The following is a 21,923-nucleotide window of genomic DNA, read 5'->3' on the forward strand; positions in this document are numbered from 1 at the left end:
AGTTGTCTGACTTCATAGTAAATAAAATGTATCAGCGCCAATGACTGTTATTTCAATGTTTTAGTTAGCCTCCTACAGGTATGTTACTCCTCCAATGTTAACATTATACCCTTCACATTCTAGCTGATGAATTCCATAGCATGATGCTATAGACAGCCTCTCATTTCAATATACTTTAAAAAGATTAAAGACAAAAAAATTAAAGAAAAAATTAATATAAATCTATCATTCTAATCTGTCTATTTTCACCTGAGAGTGGTCTTTGCAGCACTTAGAAGTTATTACAATAATAGCAAACCACATTTTAAATAACACTACATCATAAATATATAATTTCTCCAGATTGCACTCAGTTATTATTTCAATGGTTTCATAACATTTCATCAAATTTTGAAAGGCAATCTTGCAGATGAATTATGATTTCCAAATTTGGAGTCAGACAGGGTTAAAATTCCTATTCTGCAACTTACAATGGAGTGAGAACTGAGCCACTTCTCTGTGCTCAATATCCCTGTCTGTAGAATAAAAGCAAAAATGCATCCTTACGTGGTTTTGAATATTTGGTGCTTGAAACCTGGCACCCAAGTAGGTGCTTAATAAGTATTAGGTTACATAAATTACAACGTGCCGTGTTTTCTTTATATAATCATATATATTGCTGGAAATGTAGAAACTTCCTAGATTTGGGGTTTTGTTTGTTTTTACTACTAAAGAAAATGGTGCAATAAGCATAGGGCCTTCCTTTTGTTAAATCATTTGTCTGGTAAAACTCTCAGAAATATTTAACCAGATCCAAGAATACAGATGTTCTTTGGCTCTGAATACGTCTCTTTTTTCAAAGATTTGCAACAATGTATAATCCAGCTATTAGGAGATCAGTTTTATCACCATGTTCTTGGCACTTGATCACTTGTTTTCCTTAAAAATCTCTCTTCCCTTGTCTTTCTAAAATGCCCTCTTTTAGTTTTCCTTTCTCTCTGATCACTTAATATGCTATGCTTTGCCTCCTTCCTTTTGCCCCACAAAATCTGGCCTTTCCTAGCTCTCAGGCTTCCATGTTTGCTTTTCTATGTGTTTTCTTCAATATTACAATCGAATTTCATAACTTTAATATCATTTCTATTCTGATGACATCGAAAACAGGATGGTAATCTAACTTCCCTCTGAACACCAACATTCCAGTAATCGAACATTATGCCAGTTTTACTTGATTTTATAACTGCTGCCCCAATATCCCAGAATGAAAATCATAGAGTAATATTTATCCTTCCAATTCCACACATCCAGTCAATTGCTAAGTCCTGTCAAGTCCATCTCCTCCCCTCAAGGGAATTCTATACTCTAATTTCCAAAATAATCTGATTCATTTAATAAATTAATGATAAGATTACAAAATAAAGTCAAGCATTGAACTGTAAATTCATAAAGACCTCTCATTACTATCCCCCAAAAATAGAATATTGCATTACTATTTTCATGTGGAAGACCTTACAGGAGAGATGACATCATAAAGACCACTTCTGGTACTGCTCTAAGTCAGTCTTCTTCCTGCCATGGGACTGGAGATAAATTAATTCTGTTTTACATCTATGTGTCAATGAAGTACCCATTGACATTTATGTATTCATGTCCTGTGACTAAATCAATTAAATAGATGTCCCCTCTTTTTACAAAACTTCCTTGCTTTAAGAAATTCAATAACTTAGTTGCCATGATAGGCAGAAGTCTAAGACGTATCTCCTATCCCCAAGATTTCTGCCCTCTGGTACACACACCTTATTTAATTCCCTCACCTTTAGTGTGGCAAAAACTAAATATGATGGGATATTTCTCCATGACTAGGTTACTAATCAGTTGACTTTTGAGGAAATCCAAAGAGATACTATCCTGTCAGGCTCAATCAAATCAGGTGAGCCTTTGCAAGAGCCTGAGTCCTTCTTCAAGTCAGAGATTTAAAGTGTGAGATGGATTCTACCTGACAGAAATTCTGTTACTGGCTTTGAAGACAGAGGAGCCACACAACAAGGAATGCCAGCAGCCTCCCAGAACTAAAAGTAGCCCCTGGCTAACAGCCAGCAAGGACATGGAGACCTCAGTCCTACAACCACAAAGAAATGAATTCTGCCAACAACCTGAACAAACTTGGAAGCAGACTCTTTGTCAGAGCCCCTAGATAGAAACACACCCCAACCATATCTTGATTTCATTCTTGTTCAGACTCTGATCTTGACAACCCAGCCATGCCACACCAGCCTCCTGAGCTACAAAACTGTGAGCTAATAAATAGGTATTGTTTTAAGCTGCTAAGTTTGTGGCAATTTGTTACCTAGCAAAAGAAAACTAATAAGATTACAGAAAAAAAAAATCAGTTTTTACTTCACAACTTAAATTTAGAGTAATGCCAGTTTCAAAATGGACTCTCTAAGTTCTCTTTAAATGTTACGCAACTTTTTAAAAATAGAGAAAATAAGAATATTTTTAAGAGTTCAAATAATATGATTGTTTATTTTATTTTATTTATAAAGATCGGCACCTGACCTAACAACTGTTGCCAATCTTCCTTTTTTTTTTCTTTCTGCTTCTTCTCCCCAAATCCCCCAAGTATATAGTTGTATATTTTAGTTGTGGTGTTTATTTTTATGTAATGTAAATAACATTCTGTCAAAAAGTATATGTACAATTTCCCTGAAGATGATGGATTATTTAAATTAGGAAATATATTTTCGTTTTTTCATAACTAGGATGAATCATTATAAAAATTCTGGCTACTAGGCTTCATTTAGCAAAAAGTCATGATGATATAAAACCTCCATTTCATTCAAATTTTTTAGAAATACAGAAGTTTGAACAACTGATTTAAATGTCAGGAAAGAAAATAAATCTCAGACCATAGCTGACATGAACGAAGCCATTTAGCTATAAGTTTCAGTAAGCATTTCTCATGTCAACATATTCTTGTTGGTAATCACTTCTCAGCAATTTTCTAGAGCTTTCCAAGTACTCATTTTTAAAAAGTCCATGATAAAAATTTCTCCCAATAAAAGTCTTCAAAATCTTAGAATTTTGCTTCTTTTCATATGTAAAGAAAGCACTTACATTACTATACCACAATCATAGAGAAAAGCTCATTAAATAAGTAAAAATAGAAGAACTGTTGACATCACAAATAAAAGAACACAGCAATGTATGTGTTTTTATTTTAGTCAGGGCCCATTACTTTTTACCACATTATATAAAATAATCTTTCAAGCTGGGGGTAAAGGCCCACACTTGCCATTTAACACCAAAGCACAGTTTATTAAGCAGCTTAACTACTCTTAGAAGTGAAAATTCACTTAGAAAAGAATCATTTTTATCTTGTCTGTTTAGCAAAAGGTGTATCTTGATACCGTATGCCTTCTAGATCTAGCAAAACTATCATTTATTGAGCTTTACCAAGTGCCACGAACTGTCCTTAAAGCTTTACTCTTTCTAATCATTATAACAGCTCCAGGAGGTAGGTCCTCATATCATCACATGCATTTTATACGTGAAGAAACCAAGCCACTAAAAGGCGGCATAGGTGCCATCTTGACTACTCTGCTACACTATCTGATTCACCAAAACTGTTGTCTCTTCTCCTTGAAGTTTAGTTTCATTCATTTTTCCTTCAGCAGTAACAGAAGATACGTTATCCACTATGGCCCCAATTTTATAATGAGACTTTATTTGGAGAAAGTTTTTCAATATACGTGGTAAATGTGTCTTCTTTTCACCTTTTGAAAGGAGGTATAATGGGAAAAGGTGAGGTAGGAAAGTTGCTAAAAATATTTGCAGCTAACCAGATATGAGGTGGACCTGTTAGCCCTCTGAACCAATATTCCAGATTACCTTATTCAGATACTACATCTGTAATAACTACATGAGATTAATTCATTCATTCGACAAAGATTTTGTGAGTCTACTGCAGGCCAAGTGGCTGGCACTCACGGAGCTTGCATTCTAGAGAGGTAGAGATGATAAATTTAAAAAAAAATAATAAATTAGTAAATTAACTATTATATTACAAGATAATAAGAGCCAGGGACAAAAGGAAATGAGAGCAGGGTAAGAAAACTTTGCATTATGGGAGGTTGGAGGCAGGTTATAGTATTAATTTCCATAATATGTTTTGTTTCTGTTTTTAAACATATATGGCTTGATTACACAGGCTTTGTTCATTAACTCAAGGGTGAAAGTAGGCCTCATTGAAGTAATATTTAAGCAAATAATCTGAAATAGGGAGTTCATATTTTTTCATGTAAAAAAAAGCTGATCTTTCTAATCCTTTCATACTTTAAGAACATATGCAGAGACACATATTAGTATGTAAGATTTTTTTAGGAGGGCGTTAAAAATTCTTGCTGCCAATATAGGACCAACTAAGATTCAAACCATTTCTAACTACAATTTTAATGCTATTAACATAAAGTATGCATTTCACTCTACACACTATTTCCCTAAATTCACTTTTTGACCAAGGAACATGTTTTCAGTGTAGCATCTTGTGGGACCACACTTTAATAAAATACATCTAAAAAAACTGTCCTAGATTATTCAGACAGTGTATTATCAGATTGTATTGGGTCCATCAATTAGCATATGTCTTCATACTGTACTACAATGCCATGAGAAAACTGACTCTAGGTGGCTTAGAATCCTCATAAGTGAGAAAAGTTTTTAAATAGAGGATGATTCTTTTTATAAAAGTCACGAAACACAGTCAATCTTTTGTTTTGCATGGCTCAGCTGACACTATTCACTTCTATCTATTTAAGTCTTTTAAGTCTATTATTATTAAAGGTTTTGTATATTTAGATAATACTTACATAATTACTTCTGTATGAATGTGTTTTTTTTTAAGCAGGGAGTGGTTTGTTTGTGGTAGTCAATTACAGTATGTTGATAAATGAAACAAGAAAGGAAGAATAAACACATGACATAAAATAGATGTCAGAAGTCTGCAGAGTTTCATGAAAGCTGAGTAAATATCAAAGAAATTAATGGGCATTCTTGCAGACAATTTACACAATGAAAAGATGTATTGTTTACTGAGTGATTTAATTAGCCTTCCTTTGGAAGTGTGGCTAAGGTGGAGAGGTTCTATTTTCAGCAGATGCAAAAGAAAACTGCTTGTGATGGCACTTTGAGATGATAAGAATAGTGACAATACATGGCATGTTGAAAAAATCATTGTACTTATAAAGTTATGAAATAGTGAGATAAACTGAAACTGGGTGAAAAACATATAATAATTCTAAAAGGTAATCTAAGTGAACACAAATCTCATTTCAGGATCTAAAACAATTAAGATAAACTCACAACCATCATATACCTATGATATTTTTTAGCTGTTAATCTTATTATAGTATTAAAAAAAATCTGAAAATGCTTTAAACGAACATCCCTTCTTTCTGTGGTTTCCCAAACTGGTAAATTAAAATGACGTGTCTTCTCACATCTAACTGTCCATAAACACATTTTCTCATAAAATTTTAGAAAATCCAAAAGAGAAGTAGAAAGTACTTAAGTCCAAGTTTAGGGATTAAACACATAGATATCTGAGGTTATTTTTATCCCAATGGTTAATTCCATGTGTAAGACATTCTTTTATTTCTCCTGTTTATTATATTTCTACCTGATAGTACACCTTTTTAAAATTGACAAGGCAGATTTCACTCACAGGTTTACATGTTAATGCACAGCACTGTGTATGCTATCCCCCAAAATTAAACACTGTGGTATTTTAAGTGCTAATTTATTCCTAGGGAAATTTCTATTTTTAGATCTAAAATATACATATATCCATGCACACACACACACACACACACTGTATTTGCAAATATATATACATACATATAATTGTCCAATGTTAAGAAATATTAAAGCAAAACAGATTGTTTCAATTATTTATATGAATATCTATTATTATTTTTTTCTCCGACAGTAAGATAGATCTATAATAAGCTGTATAAAACTACCATGTAAGTTACATTATCAGTAGTATAGAATGTCATATTTAGCCCAGAAACATGATTTTGCCAGCTGATTAGGTAGATTTCTATAATTTAATGAAAGAGAAATCTCAGAGTCCTGCCCACAAATCTGTCTGTGTAGTGGAAATGCCATTGAACTTATTTTCAAATCATATTAACATTATATTAATATGTGGGATTATGTAACCCACACAAAATAAGGCAAGAAAATGTTAATATACACTAAATTATAAGGCAAGTATTTCTGCTGGAGCATTGCTTATCTGATTATAGGACTGAGTTGTTTGTTTGACAAGTTTTTCTCATTTCTTTTGTTCACAAGTTTAAGTAAAGGAAGGAATTTTTAAAAGGAGATGTAGAAAACAAACAATGAAAAGGGTATTTTTATTTAGTACTGCAGCAATCAATATCTGGCCCCAATCTTAAGCATTTCATTTCAATTCCCTGACCCTAATTTTCTTCATCTTTAAAGCAGTGGTTTGATAAGTAGTCCTTTTTCATAGAAGTTTCATGTAGTTGGATCAGTGGCAGGGCCAAGAGTAAGAGAGGTTACCAGATGGTACCTCCATTCATGGAAGCTCCATGAGAGCTTCCAGCTCTCAGTCAAGTGGCTGAAGTTGACCTCAATCAGCACATTTTCACTTTTATCTGTTTTCTATACTTGGTCTCTAGATTTAACAACATTTGAAGGAGGAGTTCACAATATTTTACACTTAAAATCCACTAGATTTTTAATACCTCTTAGGCAAGACAATCCTCAATAGGTCTCTCCTTCTCCTACATGTCTTACAGGGTATGCCAACAATGGAAGACCCTGGCTGTTCTTCACCCTGGCCATTTCCCAGGCTTCTGTGTGCAGTGGGCAACCTTAAGGGATGAGGTAATGCCTTCCTCTGTGACAAACAACAGACTAGCTATTGCTTGCTATAAAAGAGGTGGATTCCACAAGTTCAGTGTGCCTCATCTGCAACTCAAACCCTCTGCATGTACAACATCAATCTAGGCCCATATAATCTGACCCCCAGAAGAGTGGGAGCAATGGGAACTCATGGAAATATGCTGATAATTATGCTGCCTGCTGTGGTGTGAGTAATCAAGTTCTTTGTCTCTGATCCAAGAGTCTCATGTCTACTATTAGCATCTATAAAACAGTAAGAAGTTAATTTATTAGCTTATAAGTAGGGTAAAGTCAAATTCTGGGCTGGACAACACCCTATTACTAGACTCTTTTGCTAAGGTTTTCATGGATATTCAATACCTTTAAATATTAAAACTAGGCTAATAAAAATAGTAAGGTACTGACATTGTAAACTAGACATATAACTAAGAGTACAAATTAAAGAATCTAGAAAAGTAAACTGCGTTTTAACAGAAATTTATTACATGATAAAGGATGGACTAAAAACCAGATTGAGAAGGATGAATTACTTATTAAATGATGTGGAGGCAAGTGGCTATGAATTTTAAATATATAAAATTAGACTCTTCACCTCACACCATACCAAAAAACCAAAAAGAAAAAAAAAGAATTACAACTAAATAAGTGATCTGAAGTAAAAAAATAAAACTAGAGATGTTTAGGAGTAAATGCGGAAGGCTATTTCTAAAATAAATGTGAAAAAGCCTTCTTTAGCAAAGTAAGTAATCATAAGGAAAAATTAAAAGATTTGATTTCATAAAAAAATTTTTTAGAAACCTCATGTATGGAAAAAATTTCATTAAAAAAATTAAAGACAAGTGATCAACATGGAAAATAATTAAGATAGCTTGACAAGGAATTAAATTCTCTAAAATATTAGAAGAAAAACACAGAGATCTCTTTTACCAAAAAAATGGTCAATGGGTATAAATGGGAAATTTTAAAAAAAAGAAAAATATAAATGGTTGATAACTCATGATGCTGATAAAGACATGTTTACTCTCAAAATAAGCGGGGAAATTTAAAAGTATGCAACAATACAATTTATGACTCTTGAAATTTATAAATATGAGCTAGTCAATGTAGGAAAGTAGAGACACTCATAGTTTGTTGGCTGGACTATAATTACTACCGTTTTCAAACAAAGTAATATGAAAGTTTTCTTAAATCCAATTTGCCTTAACCTTGAACATTGATTTCAAGGAAATTATCTAACATATCAAAATACAACGGAAAAATAGAGAGAGAGATGTTTTACTGCAGTGTTGTTTCTACAGTAACAGGAGCTAGAAATACTCTCAATTTCTCAGTTTTCAAGAGGAGAATATATATCAGTATTGAGATACTGCACAGCTATTTACCTCATAAATAGAATAAGTCAATGAGTTTTCATTTGAAAGAATGCCCCATGTATGAAGTTTTGTGAAAAAAAGAAATCAAAGAAAATATGTATAGTAAGATTAAATGTTGATTTCAAAATAAGTGTTATTTTTAAAAACATAACTAGTCCATAAAACTTAAAAAAAATCTCAAATCCTTCTACACTTCACTGTTTGTATAACCATTATAAACAAACAAAAAGCAAAAACAAATGTCTGAATATATACTAAATCATCAGCAGAAGTGCATGGGACAAAGGAAGCTATTCATTTCTTCTTCAGATATTTTAGGATTGTTAATCTATGGATTGTTATAAGAAATAGTACTTTTATAATTCAAGTTACTGGAATAGAGTTTTAAAAGTAAAATGAATGGCCCTCAAGAAAAGAAAGGAAGAAAACTGGAACAGATAATATAGTCAATTTCTAATATTCTGTATTGCTGAGTCTTCTGGTACCAACTGATCCAAAAACTGATGGTTTTCATCTAAAGCCAGAGGGAGACTATAAACAGACCCAAGAATTCTGAAAAGAAATATAGAGGAAATATTTGGACCTAGAGGGGTCAGGAGAGAAAAAAACATGTCTTGACCTAACGGTTGGTATGGCCACAGTATACTAGTAAACAGTATAGACATTTCTTACTGACGATTAGCAGGACCTGAGAACATTGATCCACAGGCCAGGCCAGGCCAAGCCAGGCATCTGTAGTCTATCTCTTGAAGATGAAAGCCCTGACACGTATCTGCTCAGCAGAGCATGCAAAAAAGAACCAGCTGTCTTGTGTAACAAGAGGAAATGAGCCCTGGAAGAGATAATCAGAGTGCAACAAATATAAGAATATTCCTGTTTTGCTTGTACAGAGAGAAATAAATATATCTACACAGCAGTATACCACAGGGCCTGCACATGCAACTGCAAAGTTACACAATGAAAAGGCAGTGTTAACAGCAACGTTTAAGGAAGAAAAGCCTAACACAATAGTAATCAACATAAAATTATTAGTGAGGTATTTTACATTTTTTCATACTAAGCTTTTGAAATCCAATGTGTTTTTTGCACTTAAAGTAATCTTAATTTGAGCTAGCCACAATTCTCATTAGCCACATCTGTCCAGTGACTAGCTTATCAGACACATACGCAGCATTGGTCAGAATATAAATTGATACAACTCTGTGGAAATCAGTTCAAGATACACATAACCTATAGTTCAGCATTCCACTTCTGGGAACGTAACAAAGGCGGCTATATAAAAATGTTGATAGAAACAAAAATTAACAACCAGCACTATCACCAACTGAACACTTAGATGTTCACCATTTTCATGGAGTAAAGTCTTTGCATGCATTGGCAGAAATATAATAGCATTTCTTGCAGCTGGAACAAGTATCTTTTTTTTTTTTAGGTTTTTTGTGAGGAAGATTAGCCCTGAGCTAATATCTGCTGCCAATCTTTCTCTTTCTGCTTGAGGAATATTGTTGCTGCGCTATGTGTGCCAATCTTCCTCTATTTTGTACGTAGGATGCCGCCGCAGGACAGCTTAATGAGCAGCACATAGGTCTGCACCTAGGATCTGAACCCACAAACCCCGGGCTGCCACTGACACAGTGCACACAAACTTAACCACTATACCACCAGGCCAGCCCCTGGAACAAGTATGTTTTATGCCCTCGCACTCACTATACATGAAGGCAGGGTCATTATTTCATCATTCAGCCATACGCTTTCACCTATAAATGCTGACCAGTTAGAAGAATTATCTGGAAAGAAAATTTGTGCAATGATGCTGGCCTCTATGCTTCGAAACCTCTCAATCTGCCCATTCTTCTAAATTAAACAGTGTAACACAGACACCACTATCCTGTGGGCCCCAAATGTTACCTGGTTTTGATGTACGTATTAGCAAATTTGTTAGTACTAAAGTCCTAGTGATTACCAACTGACACAACTTACAGGTAAGAGAGCACAGAACAAGCAGCATTTGTTTCCCAGTTCCCTAGGTTACTTAAACACAGTGGGAGAGAAACAGCACCAGCTCAGCCTCTGAATTACACCTCTGTGGCTTGATAATGACACCTCTCTGATATTCATTCTCCTGCTCTCTAAAACAGCTGTAAAACTTGCCCCCTCGTTGGGAGAAAAATCCCTGGCACAATGCCTTTCACATAGGGCTAGTTAAGTACCAGCCCCATAAAAAAAAATAGCAACATGATTGATATCAGTTTACCTTTTCCCACAATGCACAATGTTTTCTCTGGATCATAATTAGAATCATCTATTTATATTTACTATCTAAATAAAACTTTTGTCAATCAAAGAAATACAAATCTAAGGAAATTTTAGACTTCCAAATTAACAAACACCATTTTAAATGTTATTATTCAAGTCCGCAGAGGCTGCAGTAAGAAAGGCAATGTCAACTGCTATCACCTCTCCAAAGAGAATTTGATACTTCAGGGTCCCTATCCTTTGAATTAGTAACTTTTGTACTAGTAAGCTTTCCTTGGGAAACAGTTAAAAATACAAACATTTATGTCCAAAAATGTTCATCTTATTTATAATAAAAAAATGAAAACAAACTAAATCCCTAATATGAAGAGAATGTGGATGAAAAAACATACATTCACAGAATTGAGTAATAATAATTTTAAATAATACTTAAGACATGTTTAATCATGTCGGGAAATGTTATAAAATCAAATGTTAAGATTGGGATACCATGTAACCATGTAAAAATGCATAGAAAAAAAGACTGATAGAGAAAACACTTTTTGTTTAAATTTGCTCCAACAAAAACATCTCTATTTTAAATCCAAATCTGGATTTTTTGGACTAAATATCATTTAATAAAAAGGTATCATATTGAATTTCTCCTAAAAATTAAGAAGTAAAAATTTTGTTTCTACAGACAAACTTATCAGCTTTCATTGATTCTTTGATTTATCAATCAAAAAGTGACATCAGGTGTCCCTCTCTGCCATAAATGTCAGAAATATTCACACAGAATGTTGATCTCCATTATGCAATTCTTTTGAAAATGATTATTGGTAGAATTCTTACCTTTGTATTGATTTTTTAATCATTATTTCAGTGTTTAATTTCTCGTGTGTGTGTGCGTATACTTAAACGCTTCTTAGTATTGGATATATGATTTTTAAAGTATTAACTAATGATCTTTAAAGTAAAGGAAAGATACGTGGTTTGCCAAACTAAGAAATGCAACGCATCCCCACTAGGCCTTCCTTGAGTATTTGGCAGAGAATGCAGAAGCCACCCTGGCTAGAGAGTAAAGATCTGAAGGGAGCTCAGTTACACCACTGGGTCTCAACTGGCTCAAAAGGCTCATTTGTTGCCTAGTGACAAACATATGCTCGCTATTCCTGCGTGATTTAGGCCGTGCATAATTATCTTACTAAGGAAGTAAAATTATGACTCTAGGACTTCCTGAAACACGAGGAAACAGAGTTATGCTTTATTTTCATAGTAAAATATTACTTTCTAATAGTGTAGTAAAAACAATAAAATAAGTACCCACTAGGAGCAATTTTGACATTTTTACATTTGAACTGATCCAGAATGATTAAAGTTCACTAGGTAAATTGATTGCCCATTTAGGCTGTTTTCCTCAGCATGCTTCCAAATTCTATAAAATTAGCTCTTTCAGAAAGCCTTTCTGCCAATTTTAAAACTCCTTCCAAGATAAAATATTCTCTGAGTTGGCAGAAATCAAAGCTTAAAAGAATTGTTCCTTGCTATCAGAGATCAACAGATTATTGTACCATTTATACAAACTGAGCACCATACCGTTAATTCACAACGCTTAGGCTGAATGTGGCTCCATCCCAGGGCCCTGCAGGCAGCCCTCGCCATTGCTCAGGTGCTATGGGGGATGGTGTGTATGAGGTACAGGAAGCGACCTTAGAGACAGGTGTATTTGATTAATGGGTGAGGGAAGGGAGAATACTGTCGTAGGCGCTAATCCATGACAAACTATGACCAGCTCTTCTCACCATCAGAGGAACAGAACAGCAAAAGGGGAGGGCAGAGTGGCACCAGAGGGAAAAGAAATCCTGCCTCACAGTGATTAGCATAGCAGAAGCAAAGGCTTATAACAGAGATTTATATATGCTTTATTAGAAAAATAAATGGAAATAGTTGAATCCTTTCTTGAGGAATACTACTTCTTTGCATTGCAGACATAAAGTCTGAGTGTTTTCAGAATGTGCTCTCTAAAACTAGAATGAAAGTACAGTGCCAGGCCAGCAGAAAATACTGGATCACCAGAAAAATATCACAAGCAGAATGAAGGAACCGTAAAAATAAAACAAGGATCAAGGAGAAGATGCTTTCCCAGCCGCTAGAAACAAGGAGAGGTTAGTAGCATGAACACTGGGATAGCACCACGAGTTAAGCCTATATACCATATTTACAACTTCCTGGATATATACGTATACGTATGCACGCACACACATGCAAACACAATGTGCCTTCCTCTTCAACTAAGCCCTTCTGCCAGTCGTCTGAAGTCCTTTAGGCAATAACAATAGAACCATCTGAACATGGATTAACTCAACTAACCTTTATTCACTCCCTTGATGCCAGGTCAGCTCATCAACTTTACCTAGAGCCAGAGGGCATTAAGGCCTTCTGCCACCTGAAAACTTCATGAGGATTAGCCAAGAACACTACTCTCTTGACACCATTTTTTTCTCCTCTGAAACACGATCTTCCAAATTCAAAGAAATTACCGCAGAGCAAAATAATCTGAACAATGACAGATTGCCTAAATCTCACTGATCATATTTAAAATGAGACTTCACCTAAACCATTTAAAAACTGGAAACCATTTATATTTTCAAAGTATTGAAATTCCACACATGTTCTAGATAATTCTCTGCTTTATTCAAAAAATCTCCTTTCCAAATTACTACCTCTAAAATATAATTTACCAACATAACAAATCAAAGATTTTCCTGAAAGGTTTATTGTCTGTCTACCCAAGGGCTCTCATTTCATATCTCCAAACACTGACAATTCTAATAATCACTATGGCCCAAATGTATACATAAACGTATGTACACACATGCACACACAAGTTATAGTCCTTCCGCATGCCACTTCTTTTTAGCGAGCACAAAGTACACTTTAAATGCAAACATTATAGTTTTGTTTTTAGTGGTGCAGTTCATTGGATAACTATTTAAACTAACTGCATGGTGTTGATACCATAAGACTCCTCATTGAAAAGTACACTTTTTAAAAGCTGTGAAATTAATACAATTGTAAAGGGAAAATAAAACTCCCTCTTCAAGAATACACAACCAAAAACAACTCTTCTGAAAATATGGAAGAAATTTAAGATGCTTTGTTTTGCTTTTGCATTGAATCCTGAACTCTGTGAGTAATAATTATACTTGTTACAACTCTTGAAGGGCTGAGAGAAACCAAATTTTACCTACCTTTAAAATGGATCTTAGTTAACATTATTTATCACAGTTAAAGGGGATAAAATCTGCTTAAATCTATAGGGACAATACTTTCATATAATGTTATGTCAAAACAACTTAACATCTTTCAAAAGTAAAAAATAAAAATAGTCCACAGTTTATTCTTAAAAAAAATTTAACTCAAAAACACCACCAAGAATCTTAAAGCTTCTTTTGAATAGTTGCTAAAAATCTGTTCAATTTTCCATTCCAATTAATTACAAAATCAAGAGAGTGGAATAAAATAATCCTTAAGTAGTTTTGATTTTTATAAAAAGCAATAAACAATTATTTTAAATCCAACCACAAAATCTTTATTAAAAAGCTTGTTACTTATCTAAATAGACAGCAGCGGTTGTTTAACCCCTCAGTCTCTCAAGATCCAGATATTCTAATAGTCCTAACACATTACTAATGCCTATAGATTCATTTTTTACGAGTATATTAGGTAGAAATTTGCCATCTGCTTTTTGGTCATTTACATTGTGGAAAAACTGCTCTTGTCATCCCCCCCCGAAAAAAAATAAATTTCCTTGACATTAGTCACTGAAATCCAGATATCTTTTTTTTCTTTCCACAGTTCTTAATGAAGCGCTCTATTATATTTATGCCAGATTGTACCTCAAATAGAATTACAAAAAGTCTAGGCATAATATAGTTGAACCAATATGTTCTAGTAGACATTATTAACTTACACAAAGTTCTTAATAATTTTTGTAAAATAACAGATCTAATGTTATTTGTTTATGGATCTGCAACCAAACTTCTTTTTTTAATGTATTAAAGAGACCGGAAGGATCAGAGATATTGGCGACAGTAAATTACAACCCTTATTTGGTGTTTATAAGTGAAAATCAGATAGTCCTCCAAAACTATAGCTCGTTAATTCATAAAGGATTGGGATAATTGTTATTTTAAGTTGTCAGCTTATTTCACCTTCTTACTCCTGGTACATTAACCCAGAAAAGTACAAATTGCATGAACTTTTAATAAGCAGGGAAGCCTGTAGCAAGTAATTGAAACTTCTAAGATATCAATACTGATTTATTTTCTTTACCAAAAATGTATTTTTTACTCAGCAATTTGGCTACCAAAATATTTCAGAATAAACACAATATAGTCACATCCATATGTAATATAACATCACTTACCTCAGTCAAGTGTGGTGTCGGGTTAAATCCACAGAGGTTACACACTTGATTCTTGCATTCAGTGCAAGTGCGGAAGTTAGGAGGATCCTTAGAACCTAGGTTGAGTTCAGTTTTGCAGAGAGGACAGGCTGATTGTGGTTTGGGATTTTTCTCCGGTTTAGAGGGAAGGACAGCTTTTTGAGGCTCAGCTGTTGAAGGTTTGCTATCCTTAATAGGCAGAGGCTTTTTTTCCGTTTCTGTTCTTTTTACTGCTGGAACTTGTTCAGCTTTGGGCTCTAATTTTTCAGCTACTGGAGCTTTTGTTTCCTTTTCCACAGGCATAACCTTTGCAGGTGCTAGTGGTACCTGATCTGTGGGTTTGGGTGGCCCCTGAGAAGGAGGTGGCTGTGAAGGAGGAGGGCCTTGTTTTGTTGGGGCCCCTGACCCACTTTGTAAATGAGATCCAGGCTGACCTGCTGTGGAGATTAAATTTGATGCCTGGCTGAAGATTGATGCTCCAAACCCAAAGAGTTTTCCAGTCACAGTTTCTTGAGGAGTTGTGGGCTGTGATTTAGGGGCATCAGTAATACTTCCCAGATTGAGACTGAAACGTCTCGACTGCTCCTGAGGCTTTGGGGGCTGTTGAGATGCGGGGGCAGTTTGGCCAGTGGTAGGTCGTGGGTCCAGGGGTGTTGGTGACCCTTTTAGCATCAGCTTTGCATCTGGCTTAGGACTTATTTTGGTTTGTGCTTTCTTGGGTTCTTCCCTCTTTTGAACTGAATCAAACTGTTTTTGACCTTTGCCCTCTGAACTAGGCCCAGGATGTGAAATAATTTTCGAATCTGATGCAGGACGAGGTATGACTTTAGAATCAAATGGGGTGACTTTCTCTCCTGTTGGTGGAAAACTCTGTGAGGGTTTGGCAGAGTCTGTTTTTAGAGCAGGGGTTGTTTTTTCTTGATCCTGTGACTGTACTCTGGAGGTTGGAATGTCAGGTTTTGTTTCTGTTGACGATGAAGACACAGTGTCTATGGCTGGCTTTACCGTCTTGGGCTGCTTTGGTTTATCATCAGCCATGGGGATCTTGGCCTGCTCAGATGGGACAGAAGGCTCTTTGGGAGGGGCTGGCTTGGATGGGGACTCTGCCATGGGAGATTGCTTAGCCACGACTAGGGGAGAACCATGAAGGGCTGGCTGTTTCACTGGTGGTGGGGGCGTTTTAGACTCAGGTGCCTTTGAGATATCCTGTTTGGGTGCAGTATCCTTCTTTGGAGAAATCTGCTGTGACTGTGGGGATGGTTTGCTCACTCCTGTCTTGGGAATAGCAGGACCAGTCTTCGGTTTGGGCTGGGGTGATGATGCAATTGAAGCCAGATCACCTCCTAGAGCTCTTTGCATTTGACAGTTTAAACAGAGCCACTCTTTTATCTAGAAATAATATAAAAGAATGGTCACTGAGATAATAACAATGTAAAATCATAAAAACATTTTTAAAAAGGCATGGTACCATTTGAAACCATGTTTCTCATCATTCGAAACATAAAATATACATCAAATTATTTTAATTAATTTATATTAAAGTATTAAAATGTTAATTACATTAAAATATAATTAATAAACTTCAGAGACTTAAGCATTCTATATTTTAAGGAAAAGAAAAAGCAAAAGTCAAGAGTTGTATTTTTCATCTAACGATAATTTTATTATTCTTTGCCTTCGACTTACTCAAAGTTTGATTACTCCCAGAAATAAAAAACCATATATCATCAAAAAAACCCGAGTTATAACATATTAGATTCCATAAATCAGTTATGTGACATATTTTCTCTAGTGACAGCTGGTAAACAGTTTTTATACAACCCAGAGTATGCTTGTCAAATTACTAACATGCTGCTAAGTTTTTAAAATAGCAGAGCATTACTGACCCCTCCAAGACAACATAATCTAAGGTGTGAAAACAAAAACTATTAACCATGATGGGTTTGAAAGAGAAAATTCTCTGCTAAGAAAATAAAAAAAAAATTTCCTTCAAATTATCTAACAGCATGATCTAACAAAGAAAACATTGTTTCCTTATAAATTTTATGAATATACTGTAAAGAGCAATATAAGTAAGCAATATGCCTATTTGACTGGTGAGATACGTATATACATAAGATATACGGAAGGGCATCTGCTCTTTTCATATAGTATCCATTGTGAAAAGGAGATGTTGAACTTGATACTATATTCTAAAAGATAATTTAAAAGTACCTATGTTTAACATTTACCTTTTTTAATTCCAAAATAATATATGTTCACAACACAAAATTTTAAATATTACCAAAGTAATTTAGAATGGCAAATTCTACATGATCCAATCTTCTCCACTCAAAATAACCGTTACCAATTTAGCACTGAGGTTCTTTGTATAGAATTCCACACAGTGAAAAACTACATATACAAAGCAGAGGTACAAGAAAAGGTTTCCCACAGTACAAAACTGTGAAGTGTTAGCCTAGCAAACAGCAACTTTTTATTTGCAAACAATTTCCTTTTCAAAAGAGACTGAACTAATCATTCTTAAACTTTTTAAAAACTTCTTTGTCTACGGAACAACAAAAGACCCCCGAATAGCCAAAGGATTCCTGAGAAAAAAGAACAAAGCTGGAGGTATCACATTCCCTGATTTCAAAATATGCTACAAAGCCATAGTAACCAAAACAGCATGGTATTGACACAAAAACAGACGCACAGATCAATGGAACAGAATCGAGAGCCCAGAAATAAACCCACACATCTATGGATAGCTAATATTCGACAAGGGAGCCAAGAGCATACAATGGAGAGAGGAGAGTCTCTTCAATAAATGGTGTTGGGAAAACTGGACAGCCACATGCAAAAGAATGAAAGTAGACCATTCCCTTACACCATGAACAAAAATCAACTCAAAATGGATTAAAGACTTGAATGTAAGACCCGAAACCATGAAACTTCTAGAAGAAAACATAGGCAGTACACTCTATGACATTGGTCTGAGCAGCATATTTTCAAGTCCCATGTCTGACCAGGCAAGGGAAACAAAAGAAAAGATGAACAAATGGGACTACATTAAACTAAAAAGCTTCTGCACAGCAAAGGAAACCATCAACAAAACGAAAAGACAACCTAACAATTGGGAGAAGATATTTGCAAACCATACATCAGATAAGGGGTTAATATCCAAAATATACAAAGAACTCATACAGCTCAACAAAAAAACCCCCAACAATCCAATTAAAAAATTGGCAAAAGATCTGAACAGAGATTTCTCCAAAGAAGATATACAGATGGCCAAGAGGCATATGAAAAGATGGTCAACATCATTAGCTATCAGGGAAATGCAAATCAAACCTACAGTGAGGTATCACCTCATTCCGGTCAGAATGGCTATAATTAACGAGACAGGAAACAACAAATGTTGGAGAGGATGTGGAGAGAAGGGAACCCTTGTACACTGCTGGTGGGACTGAAAACTGGTGCAGCCAGTATGGAAAGCAGTAATGGAGTATCCTCAGAAAATTAAGAATAGATCTACCATATGATCCAGCTATCCCAATGCTGGGCATTTATCCAAAGAACTTGATAACGCAAAGGCATAAAGATACAGGCACCCCTATGTTCACTGAAGCATTATCCACAATAGCCAAGACTTGGAAGCAACCTAGGTGCCCATCAAGGGATGAATGGATAAAGAAGATGTGGTATTTCTACACAATGGAATACTACTCAGCCATAAGAAATGATGAAATCCGGCCATTTGTGACAACATGGATGGTCCTTGAGGGTATTATGCTGAGTGAAATTAGTCAGAAGGAGAAAGTCAAATCCATATGATCTCACTCATAAGTAGAAGACAAAAACAACGACAAACAAATACATAGCAATGGAGATTGGATTGGTGGTTACTATAGGGGAAGGGAGGGGGAGGGCAAAAGGGGCGATTAAGCTCACATGTGAGGGGATGGGGACTATAATTAGTTTTTGGGTAGTGAACATGATGTAAGCTACACAGAATTCAAAATATATTACGATGTACATCTGAAAGCTATATAATGTTATAATCCAATGTTACTGCAATTAAAAAAAATTTTTTAAAAAAACTTCTTTTTCATTTGACAACCTACAGTGTTAAGCTTTCTCAACAAAAAAAATACCTATACCGAATCTTTTACTTAATCATTAAAATGGTTTTAAAATAAAAAAGCACATTGAAATTATTTCATTTATTTATTCATGCACCACGTATAACAAGGTTTATTTTGCTATCTCACAGAAAGCAAACTTTTATTTGGAGAAAGTTAAAAGAAATTTTCAACTCCAACATGTTATATTTCTGTTTAAAAATCTGAATCGAAAAGTAAAATTAAAATATTTGTTAAATATGGGTGGGAGGTACTTGGGTATTCATTACATTTGTTTTCAATATGGGTGTTGAGTATGTATGTATTCATTATATTTTTGTCTTTACCTTTCTTTATGTTTGAAACATTTCACAAAACAATTAACTTTTTATACATGTAAATATTTGAATCTCAAAACATAATCAAGCAATTGCTCCCTATGCAAGTACCATGGCCAAAGGTGAGCAAGAATGTAAGAAACTTTCACTCCATTTTACCCCTTCTTGATAGAAAGCAATTCCTCTACAGATATGCATCTGCCCACTCAAGCATCTCCCCTGCTGTCAGTGTCAATTCTGCTGCTCTACTATTTATTTTTTCTCCTTTGTTCTCTTCCAAAGTCTTCAATGATACTACATCACCTCATAATCATGCAGCCAGACAAGATAAAAGAAGAAAATACAGTTCAAGGCATAATTCTTTACTTATATTTCATCATTGATTTTTCCTATAAAATGTTATACGAGATCTGCAACCACATTAACCATTTTACATTACAAACTCCTAGGGTTAGTGACTTCCGCTATAGTTAATTGCTTATTCTTTTTGACAAGTGTCACAGCCATAGTAGATGCAAAATTTATTCACCTATTCATTTCTTTATTCAAATATTTATTGAGCAGCTTCTACTTAGCACATATCACTGAATAAAAGAGACAAAAATCTCTGTCCTCATTGAGACTACGTTATAGTAGAAGAGTCAGATAAGAAACAAGTTAATACATAATATAATTTCAAGGGTATTATAGATATGCAATAAGTATCTGATGATGATACTGTGATGACTCCTTCTTTCCTTTCTTCCTGCTAGTTTCCTTCTCCCTTCAGCCCTCTGAAAATTTCTTTGGATGCATTTGTTCTATCAGTGAAATTTTGAGTCTCTTTGCAATGTGAACGTTGGAGCTTCATGCATAGCTAGCTCTCTATAGTGTCCTTATATGAAAATCAAACGTTTCCCTGTAGTTTATAAAATGTGTATGACTATGTCTCCACAAGAGCAGACAAGGGAGAGTTAGGAAAAGATAGGCAGAAGACACAAGTCCCTGCCTCTTCATAGAAAGAGAATTTTGCTTTTCTCCTAACAAACTTTTGTTACTGTTGTTACTGAGGAAGATTCACCCTGAGCTAAGATCTATTGCCAATCCTCTTCTTTTTGCTTGAGGAAGACTGGCCCTGAGCTAACATGTGTGCCAATCTTCCTCTATTTTGTATGTGGGTCACTGCCACAGTAGGGCCACTGACAAGTGGTATAGGTCTGCACCCGGGAACCGAACCTGGGCCGCGGAAGCAGGCTGTGCCAAACTTACCCACAAGGCCACAGGGCGGCTCAAATAGACACTTTTTTTGAACAGACTACACTGCCCTATCTTTTGTCCTTTTAATGACTGCATTTTCTTCACTTTGATAAACACATAAAAGACATCTGATTCCTCAATATTCCTCCTTACTGCTAGAATACAGGTTAAAATCACTGTGTACAGCTATCACAATATGAAAAGCTTTTCATCCTCTCAGAATTTTTTAGAAACAGCTTCCTTTTTATTTAATTCTACTGGCCAAATCTGTTAAAAATAGAAATAATTTTTATCTCAGCACAATCTAGTACTGAAAACAGCAGCATTTCCAATTCCCTGATTCAACTGAAAAAAAAAACTTCCTATACATTGGAAAAATGAAAAAGTCCACAACCTGCCCCAGTACTACGAACCACCTTCTAGTTTTCCTTCACAACGCACTTAGGGAGAGTAGAAAGTAGTAATAGCGCCTTTGCCCTCTCAGTCATCTGAATTAGAAGTTCTGTAATACTTTTACTGCATTCTCAATTACTCCTAAACTGTGTCTGTGTCAGGGCTGCTTATGAAAGGTGATTTCCCATTCACTCTTTCCCATTTCCAAAGCTACTGTCCCTCATTGGCCATTATCATATCTCAAATGTTTTATACGTCCACCAAATATAACCCATTTAAAACAAACAACAGAAGGGGTTGACTCTATTTCCCTCAAACCTCAGTGCTTCTCCAAAAACTGAAATAAAGTTAATTTTTTGCAAGAAATTAAAAATATATCATTTTATTAGTGTTCTTATGCTAGCATTTACATAATTCTGCTATTTCCGGGTGTACAGTTCCCAAAAGACTGTAAGCAACAAAAGGTAAGGGCTTCCTGGCAGTAGTCTTTCTACTGGCCCCCAGGGTCTAAATGAACCTTTAAGCATTATAGATGTTCACAAATATTTTTTGAGCTGGTTTGGATTAATTAAATTAATTACAAATGTTGTGTTCTTCAAGCTACAGCATCTCTGTGTTTACTCTGCTAATCCTCACTGTTTACCCTGCTTGTACAGCAGGCTTCTGCCTTCATTTTCTGGTTGTTTGCCACTCTCCCCAGAACCCTCCCCTATAATTCTGGCCATGGACAATCTATCCCCATTTTGATTCAAACTGAAGGAGTCTCCCATAATTACCCCACCTCCTAACAATACATATTTTCCCTGCCTGGAGACAATTACTACCTTGTTTCACTTCCAAAATCAACCGTTTTATCTTTAACTGTGAACAGAGATGAACCTGAGCT

General features: G+C 35.1%; 1 protein-coding gene across 15 annotated transcripts in view; it reads right to left on the bottom strand.

The window, feature by feature from the left end:
* Nucleotides 1–21,923, bottom strand: part of PCLO (piccolo presynaptic cytomatrix protein) — a 386,717-nt gene that overhangs the window by 350,238 nt on the left and 14,556 nt on the right. For all 15 annotated transcript variants that reach the window (XR_011437785.1, XR_011437786.1, XR_011437781.1 and 12 more), the window contains exon 3: nt 14,950–16,356. Coding sequence is in view for 7 of the 15 variants with exons in the window: in XM_070264476.1 (XP_070120577.1) it covers nt 14,950–16,356 (1,407 nt within the window). In the remaining 8 variants the exon portion in view is untranslated. The remainder of the gene's footprint in view (nt 1–14,949; nt 16,357–21,923) is intronic.

The sequence above is a fragment of the Equus caballus genome, chromosome 4, assembly GCF_041296265.1.
Source record: "Equus caballus isolate H_3958 breed thoroughbred chromosome 4, TB-T2T, whole genome shotgun sequence".
In the NCBI taxonomy this organism is placed as follows: domain Eukaryota; kingdom Metazoa; phylum Chordata; class Mammalia; order Perissodactyla; family Equidae; genus Equus; species Equus caballus.